A 9583-nucleotide genomic window follows, 5' to 3' on the forward strand; every position below is an offset into this window, starting at 1 on the left:
CCCGGTTAGCACATTGTTATAAGACAGTTCCTCGTTCCCCGGCCCAACCCCACTCCAATGTATTACACCACACAGAGGCTCAAGTACATCCCCGCCGAGTATCCCACTGCATCTAATTTAGCAGTAACAGTATAATAACAGATGTGCCCCTAACCCGGATCGCCCGGGCTGCCAAACAAACATATCAAAAGGCATCACGGACCCCACAACAAGCTTTAGGATGAACCCCAATAATAGAAAGTCTCAATGACCAGCCATTCACCTCTACGTCTCCCCCCTTATAGTCCACGTAGATAGGCATCTTCAGAAGGTCATGGTGCCGAGACCAGAAGGCTGCAGGAAAAAGAAAAACCTGTATCTATCTCAAACATTCTAACCAACCACAGTCTCAGCACCTTCCTGCGTCAGTGTCAGAATGCAGGGGATCTTCTCTGCTGAGGCCAGTCAGTGTTATCATCTGCAGCAGAGAATGCCCTCTTGCCTTTCTGTTCCACTGTGCGCCAGCCATCAAGACACTCCCACACTTCTTCCGGATGGGTGAAAAACTAGGATTTACCATTCGCTTCCACACAAAGTTTGGCAGGGAACATCATTGTGTACTTGATTTCTTGATCTCGGAGAGCCTTTTTTACCTCCAGGAAACTCTGTCGTTGTTTCTGGACTCTCATTGTGTAGTCTGGGAAAAACATGATCTTACTGTTCTCCAAGGTATGTGGTGGGGCCGTCCTTAGGGTCTGTAGGAGACATCCCGATCTTGAAAGTTGAAGACCTTTGCCGGGTAAAGGTCTCGGAAGGGCACCGGGCTTCGGGCGTCCCCCTGGCACCCGATGGGCCCTTTCAATCATGAAGCACTTGGACAGTCCTCTGGGTTGGAGACCAGTTCCTCCATGAAGAGATCTGCCGCCGGTTCCTCCGCCTGCTCCGGTACACCAATAATGCGGATGTTGTTCCTTCGCATGTGTCCCTCGTAATCGTCCAGCTGTAGGGCCATGGCCTTGTTGGAGGAGCGGAGGTCTTTGATTTCCTTCTGGAGCAGGGCGATGTCCGCAACCAACTTCTTAGTGGTATTCTCGACAGTACCAACCCTTTCTGTTATCTTCTTCACATTCTCTCAAATCAATGCCACATCCGTGGCCACTGTATCAATCCGTACTTTGAGCGAGGTCCGTAGCTTATAGCCTCCAGTAGATCCTTATTTGAGGGTTCTGCTGTCTCACCTGGTGGTACCCCCTCCGTTCGGTCTTCATTTTGTTTTGTCTGCCAGGCGAATTTCTCCAGTTTGGTCTGGGTCGTCCCTCGGTTCGAATGGCCGTACACCATCATGAAGTTTCCACTGTGACACTTCCACTGTTTGGGGTGCCGCCGCTACTCCCTGCCGCCTGCGGTGAAATACTTCACCCAGCCTGTCAGCTTTCACAGGAGGCACCTCACACAGGCAGGTATGCGTTCGGGGCCACCCAGCAGTGGCCGCCGTAAGGGGGGTCAACACTTGTCTTTGACCCAGCTATGGGATGTCCCCTGGAGATCAACGCACATCCACCACGAGAGCTACTTAGTAATCGCAGTACACCTTGCTGGCGCTGGCAGACTGTCTGCTCCTACAGGTCAAGGGCAACCCGGGTGGGTAGCGGCTATTCCAGGCACCCCCAAGGTGCACCTGTACCCCAACGCCGCTTCTAAGTCCAGTGCAGTACTGTCTAGGCAGGCGCAACCTGCTGTCGATAGTGTATAGTCCCACAATCGTGACCACAGTGTCCCCGAGCCTCAGCAGCAATTAACTTGATTCACGTTGCCCCACCGGTCACCCTCCACCTGCAACCAGGTCCGGTGCAAAGTCAATGAGTCAGGCCACGCTCAGGGCTTTAGGTTGTGTCTCACGGAGGCCAGGGTTAACCCCCGCTGACCAGCCCCCGTCAGCAGAACTGCGTGCAAACTCCTGACATAGGCGATCTGGAGCCCCAGCCAGCGTGTGTCCAGTAAAATATGTTTCCCCCACAGCAGCTATGTAGACGGCAGCCACCTCGTTCACCCCTTCAGCATGATGCAATGTTCCAGTATATATCTTCCCGCAGATCGTGGATCTCTCCCAGTCACTGGCCCCACTGCGTGCTGCAGCACCGATCCGGATAGGGGCGGGGGCCCCCATGTGTACTCCTCATTCAGCCGTGTCTTTTCACAGTTAATTGAGCAGTCTCGGGCCGTCTCAGGCCTAAACGCACGTTGCGTTTTTGGTGCGCACCCCTGCACTCCCTGGGGGTCACCGCATTCCACTCCGGGTCTCCGCCACTCACCGGACCGTCGGGGGTAGCTCACAGCCCCCGCCGGAGCCGTGGACCCATAGTCCCTGCCGGGGACGACATCCCCGTGACCGCCCGCAGCTCCGTCAATGTAGGCTGCAGCCGCGGCCTCACCTGATCCTCAGGCCGTCCGGCCTTGCCCCTTCAACGACTGAGGCAATTAGAAGATCCCGGGTCCCGGAGCTCTCGAGACCGAGCCTCACCGATAATTGCCAAATTCACCACGATGGACACTGGGCACCCCGGGAGCACATCCCCGGCATCCAGGAGGGAGTCAGGCCGGTAGGAGCAGAGTTAAACAGGATAAATCGGGAGTGGCGCTCTGGAGAGAAACTATGGAGCGGCCATTCCCGTTGGCGGTTAGCCATGACCCCCAGGGATCCCCTTTCTAAGTGTCCTCTTGGCATTAAGTCCACTCATGTTTTGGCTGAAATGTTGGATGATTAAGGCACTTACTTTGATCCATCTGATTTTAAAGGCGTGTATGTCCCTTGACACTGTGTCCCGAATAAAATGGCTTAAATACATTACAAGTAGCCTTGAAGGGTTGGGGCATGCTGATCTAGATTCCAACCCTAAATGTATTGTTAAGAAAGATGTGAAGATAATTAGGGAATCCTTCCTCACACTAAGAAAACTGGAACGGGATGAGAGGGAAGTACGGAAACTGAGTGTTCGTATTTTTTTAACACTCAAAACGAGTCCATCAACTGAACCATATCTTTTGGGGACCCTATCCACACATGGGCAGTTTTTATTGATTAGGTTCTGAATTAATCTTTTTCACCTCCTGCTTGCTAGGCCAAGAGGGTGCAGGAGAGGACAATTGTTGGCACCCTGTGACTGTGACGGTCAGTCTCCACAGGATTTGCTACATTTTGTATTTTTTTAACTTTTTATGCAATACCTTGTAGACATTTTTTTGGCCCCATTTTAAAGAGGATGAATTTTACCCAGGCTCGTCCTGCTCTCCTGTTTCTGCAATTGTTGAAGGAGGACTGTATATTTTTTATTGTTGGTTATTTAAAATTCATTGTAAGAACTAGGGCTTGTTTAGATACTTAGGTATAGTTTGGGAATTTTGTATGGACTCTCAGGGCGGTGAGGACCAGTACACCTTTGAAGGGTATCAACAATTTTCGGGATACGCGGTTTGTCCATGTTTAGGGCATTTTATTGTCCATGAGTAAAATAGGAGGGGATGTAATGGGCTTCACTTTTTATATTATACTAGGCACTTTTTAATTAAATTTTGTTTTAATGAAATATGGATCTTATGTAACTTTTATGGTTTACTTTCATGAAACCGAATAAAGTTTATTTGATTTGATTTTACTACTTTTCACCCAGTCACTCGTGCTTGCTAATCCAGTCTCAGAGAGATACACAGAAGAAATTGTTGAGCGTGTTTACAATAAGAATTTATTGCACTGTTTTTCTTCTAGTGTAAAATATATGTGCTGCTACAACTGTTACACAGTAGCAGAGATACAGTAGATCAGCAGTACAGTGATGAAAAGGAATAGTACAGTTCTACCATTTTGCAATAGTCATGAACATATACATGAATATAAAATGAATTTATAAAATAAAGTGCATACTCCTACGATGCCTGTCTAGATGTACCTAAGTGTACCTAGCATGTGAGTAGGTGCGAAAGAGCTAATAAGCCTAGGAGCCAAGAATCCTGCTAGGATTTAGTCGAACCCCATTACCTGAATAATGAGAGTGTGGGACCTCGTCCTGGTCTCGACTTAGATACCCCGCAAGGGATGTTTAGACCACTGTCAGCTGGAGCGACTGCATATAGGAGCCTCAGCGTCTCTGCTCAGTGTGTCGGCCTTGAAGTCTGGGTTCCCTCCAACTACTGATAGCAAGAGGTGGTGTACTTATACAGAGTCCCTTTGTCCCTTGTGCGTGTGTTAGCCATTGTTTAGTATGAGGATGACGTATGGGATAAACCTTATGCGTAGATAGGAGGAAGGTGAAGTATACCACCTGGGTAGTCTCCTCATAAATTATTCATATGTGCTAAGGATGACGTCCTAGCAGTATTGATTGGGAAAAACCCTCCCTCTGCATGGAACTAGCTAAAAGGTTTAGTCCATAAAAGGCGTTCAATCCTTATATGGCTTTATGTCCTTATTCGGTGTTCTTGTCCTTATAAGGCATTATGGGCCAGATGTAGGTAAAAAATATTTACCGATACTTAATTACCGAATTTTACCGATTCGGTAAATTAGAATCGGTAAATAAGAAGGGGGGGTATGTAGGAACATCCAGATGTTCCAATTACCGATTCGGTAAGAATCGGTAAATAAGAATCGTTAAATTTTGAATCGGTAATTACCGATCGGTATTTACCGATCGGTATGGCCAATGCATTCCTATGGGGCAAAAGTCCCATAGGAAAGCATTGGAAATACCGATCGGTAATTACCGATCGGTAAATACCGATCGGTAATTACCGATCGGTAAATACCGATCGGTAATTACCGATCGGTAAATACCGATCGGTATTTCCCGCGTCGGCCAGCAACCAAAAGTGAAACTCAACACAACAGCCAATCAGGTGCAACCACCCTCCCCCTTCCTGGCAGGAAGTGTGCACACAGGCAGCTGCAACTAATTAGAAGGTTCTGGAAAGGCAGTTGGAGCAGAGAGACTGGGAGCAGCAGCAGCAGCAGGCAGAGCTTGTGAATTGAGAACACTTTAAAATGGAAAGCAGCAGGGAAAGTGAGCAGGAAGAAAGGAAAAGGAAACTTAAGTTCAGTAGTACTGAATTACAGGTGCTTGTTGAGGAGGTGGTCAAGGTACACCACAGACTTTTTGGAAAACTGTCCCTCACTGTGGCAGAATCCACAAAAAGGAAAATATGGCTGGACATCCTAGATAAAGTGAATGCTGTGGGAGTGACCACCAGAGTGACAGAAGACTTAAAGAAGAGGTTCTATGACCTAAGGAGCCTCACAAAGAAAAAATTGGCTGATCGCCACAAACAGTCACAGAAAACAGGTGGAGGAAAGAACACAGCACCCCCACTCACCGAGCTTGAGGAGCTGGTAGCCACAACCCTGGAGTCTGAAAGTGTCCATGGACTGGGAGAAGTGGACAGCTCGGCTAAATCTGCAAAAACAAAAGGTAAGATGCATGCACAGCAATCCCCCTCCCACCCCCATCCATCCCTCACCCCTTGCAGCTCAGTTACCCCAGTCCCATGGTGTGTGTGCAAAACTGTAGCAATGCATCATGGTACATGTAGTCAGTCTTTGACAGAACATGTGACATAGCACTGTAACCAACAAGTAATTTAAATGTTTGCAGACAAAATGAAGGGCAAGCAGCATGTTCAAAGTGCAAATTGATATGTTTAATTGTAGTGGCTGTGACACATTAGCACCTAGCTGATATGTGCCCATATGTCCACAGGTCACACATCCAGAAGGCAGTCCGAGGAGGCAGAAGGCACGGCACCCCAGAGGGATGACAGTCAGGATCCAGGGCCCAGTGCATCCCAGGACACAGGGGTTCCGAGTGGGCAGCCACCCTCCCAAGCAACAGACATCAGTGAGGAAATGCATGGATCCCCAATTCCCTCACAGTCACCACTATTGGTGTCATCACCAGAAATGCCTGCATCCCTTGAATTGGTAACACCTGTTGCACACCCTAGCAGGAGGCATGTTGTTTCCCCACTGCTGCAAATGGAGATAGGTGCTGAGGAAATGGTGGGTGTAGAGTCACATGACTTGTCTGAGGCTGACATCACTGCCACACTGCAGCCCGGCACAGAGCCTGTACCACCTACCACTAGAAGGCGCACAGTCCAAGTAAGGGGTGCAGGTGCACGTGGGGAGGGGTCCAGTGTCTTCCAAGGCCTGGAGGGATCGATGGTCAGGATACAGAGGATGCAGGGCAAGGGCATCATGGCCTGTCAGAGACAAATGAGAAACATGAACATTAACATTCAGGACATTGGCAAGGGCATACAAGAGCTTGTGGAGGTGAACAAGTGCATGGCAACAGGCATACAGCAACTGTGCACTAAACTTGACTCTGAAATTGCTGCAAGGCGCAGGGACAAGCAGCGAGCACAGAGAGCAGAGAAATCCTTACACCGCCTGGCAACAGCCACATCCCTGCTATGCAGGCGTAGCATCAATAGCCAGGAAGTCCTGACTAATAATACCAACCAGTTAACAAGGGGCATAGCTGGAATGACTGGTGCGCTGGAGGCCCTACTCAATGCACAAAGTGCACGAAGTTCTGCTCTTGACGTGCCGGACAGTGAACCTAGCACCAGTAGGAGCAGCACAGCTAGCCCACATGGTGTTGAGCCAAGGAGGAGCAGCAGGCGACAGGGTGAGGCTACAGGCCAAACGCCCAGTGTACAGGCTGAGCCACAAACACCTGGCAGTGCAAAGCGTGGCCGAAAATGAACATTTTTTACTATGGCCTACTGCCTGTGGACATTTGTTTATTTAGTTGTTAAAGTTACATTTGCACATTTGTGCCATTTAAACAAGCCTAGTGACAATATGCAACTATGGTGGGTGGGTTCAAGACCTGTCTGAGTGTGTTTGCTCACTGTGAGCATTGATGTCAAATGCTTACTGTTGCTCTTTTTTTCTTTACCATCTGTTTATGAAACCTAAATAAACAGAAGCTTGTGCTTTGACTATAGCTCAGTGTCTTCACTTACTCAGAAATAGTTGCGTGTAATCTCCTCACGTCTGTATCTGCCATCACTTGGTGTTGACACTCCTGCAGGATGTCTTTCAGGCACAGCATTGTCGTCGTCGTGATCCTCATAGTCACTTAACTCCACCTCAGTCCCCTTCTTAACAGCCAGATTGTGCAACATGGCACAGGCAGCAATGATCTTACAGCATGTGATGGGGGTATACTGCCTTGCACCTCCACTCTTGTGCAGGCATCTAAACCTGCTCTTCCAAATTCCAAATGTTCTCTCAACAACATTGCGTGTGCGCTTGTGTGCCCGGTTGTACCTCCTTTGGCTGGGTGTTGAGGGGTTGAGGTAGGGGGTTAGTATGAATGAGCGAAGGGCATATGCACTGTCTCCTGGAAAGAAAAGGGAATAATTTACTCACATGCATACATGTACTGCTAATTGCAATAGGTCTAATATGTGTTGCACACTGTGTCTTACCTAGGAGGTAGCCTTCACCAAATTCCCCTGCAGTCAGCCGTTCATAGATGCCACTGTTCTGAAATATATATGAATCATGGGTACTTCCCGGGAATTTTGCTACAAGGTCTGTGATGTAGTGCTTAGCATTGCAAATCACCTGCACGTTGATGGTGTGGGTTGATTTCCTATTGCGGTAAATGTATTCTGTGGCAGCAGGGGGACAAATGGGGATGTGTGTGCCATCAATGCATCCGATGATATGGGGAAATCCTGCCATCTGGTAGAAGTCCGATTTGGTTTGAACCAGTTCTGCATGGGTGGATGGAAAAGAAATGTAATGGTCCATCCTGTGCAACATGGCGTCAAGGAATCTGTGAAAAAACCTTGAGAGGCTGCTCTGGGTCACCCCTCCCACCACAGCAACCACGCTCTGGTAGCTCCCTGACGCCAGCAGGTGGATGCTGCACAGCACCTGTACATGTGCTGGTATTGCATGTGCCCTTGGGGTGGGGTGCTCCAACAGAGGTTTGAGGTCCCTGATGAGCTCCATGATGGTGTCTGGAGCCAACCTGTACCTTTGCACAATCTCTTCCTCTGTGAGCATGAACAGGGTCACCCTCTGCCTGTAGACCTGCTCCTGTCTCAGCCATTCCCTCTCTCCTTCCTCCTGTAGCCGTAGCCGTCTTGCAATTACATAGAATGCCGCCATTTTGCAAACAGAATTGCATTTTGGGTCCTTTTTTATAGGCTGTACCTGGTTAACACCTGATTTGAATCCATGGTAAATACCGACTCTTAAATACCGATTTGGGCCCATAATCGGTATTTCAGAGCCTGACTACATCTCAAACTTCAATTTTACCTATTCTTAATTACCGAATCGGTATTTTACCGATCGGTAAAGTTACCGATCGGTAACTTTGCCGATCGGTAACTTTACCGATCGGTAACTTTACCGATCGGTAACTTTACCGATCGGTAACTTTACCGAATCGGGAAATTTACCGATTCGGCCTATTTTCTGTCACCTACATGCCGATCTCCAAATACCGGTCGGTAACGGCCGAATTCGGCCGTTTCCGACCGGTATTTGGCTACCTACATCTGGCCCCAAGTCCCTAAAAGGCTCGTTCATGTGAAATGTAGGGAAGATGATGTAGGTGAAAGGGTACGATGTTCCCTGGACCTATATTAGAGTACCTATATGAAACATAACACATCTTGGGCAGACCTTAAGGGTGACATATTAGTAATAAAAATGTGGTTTGGGATTTTGAAAGGGTTATAGTTTTGTCTTAAAACCAGCCTGCAAGGCCTGGCTTTAAAATGACATCAGACACCACACCACCACCAATGCCTCTCAACCTACATGCCCTACTTTATACTAGGGACTTACAAGTAGGCTGTACTTACCAATTATTGTGGGAGAATAATTATATATCAACTAAGGTTTTACTCTTAGTGGCAGAACAGAATTGGTTATGGATTTTAGTTTGAATAAATGTAACCTTTGAGTTTCTATCCAATAAGAGTTCACCCATTTAATTACAATCCCGACCAAGAATAAAATAGTCATTATCATGTTCAAACTATTTTTAAGAGATATTATTCCAAAACGAATTATCAACTAAAACAGGACCATATACATTGAAAATTGAGTGGTGGCCTGTTGTCAATAAGTAAGTTGGCAGCAATCCCTCTGCCTTCTGAATCAACACTTTTTTAAGAACTACCAAAGCCAGCCTGAATGGTTATGTAATATATTTCTGTCTTTGATAATGCCTTTATATTCTATTTCTACAATGTTTTGGATTCAAAATATGACTACACACAGTTATATTATGCAATTTAACTCATTACAAATCTGTGCAATCCCCCCTTTTTCCTTTCCCAATAATTTTATATTGTTACATGTTCTATTTCACCCACAACATTTTAATGGTATTGCAATCTACTCATCAATTCTATTTGTAGTTATTTATGTCATCATTCTGTTTTAGTCACAAGATTTTGTTGTAGGTAATGACTTCAATCAACTTAAACTGAAAAAGGAGACTGCGGGTGCTCCATAACACACAGCAAAATGTGTTTGTAGGTGAGCCCTCAAGGGACGTGTTTCTCTGTCCAAACTCAT

The 9583-nt window shown here is 47.2% G+C and overlaps 1 protein-coding gene across 1 annotated transcript; it reads left to right on the forward strand.

Annotated features, from left to right (window-relative positions):
* Positions 1 to 989: 989 nt before the first annotated feature.
* On the forward strand, positions 990 to 6986 carry LOC144784135 (uncharacterized). Its single transcript, XM_078662815.1, has 3 exons — positions 990 to 1064; positions 5087 to 5438; positions 5727 to 6986. Exons 1-3 carry the CDS (start codon positions 990 to 992, stop codon positions 6734 to 6736), a joined length of 1437 nt encoding a protein of 478 aa, XP_078518941.1. The 3' UTR covers positions 6737 to 6986.
* The last annotated feature ends 2597 nt before the right edge of the window (positions 6987 to 9583 follow it).

This window comes from Lissotriton helveticus, chromosome 10 (genome assembly GCF_964261635.1).
Source record: "Lissotriton helveticus chromosome 10, aLisHel1.1, whole genome shotgun sequence".
Classification (NCBI taxonomy): Eukaryota; Metazoa; Chordata; class Amphibia; order Caudata; family Salamandridae; genus Lissotriton; species Lissotriton helveticus.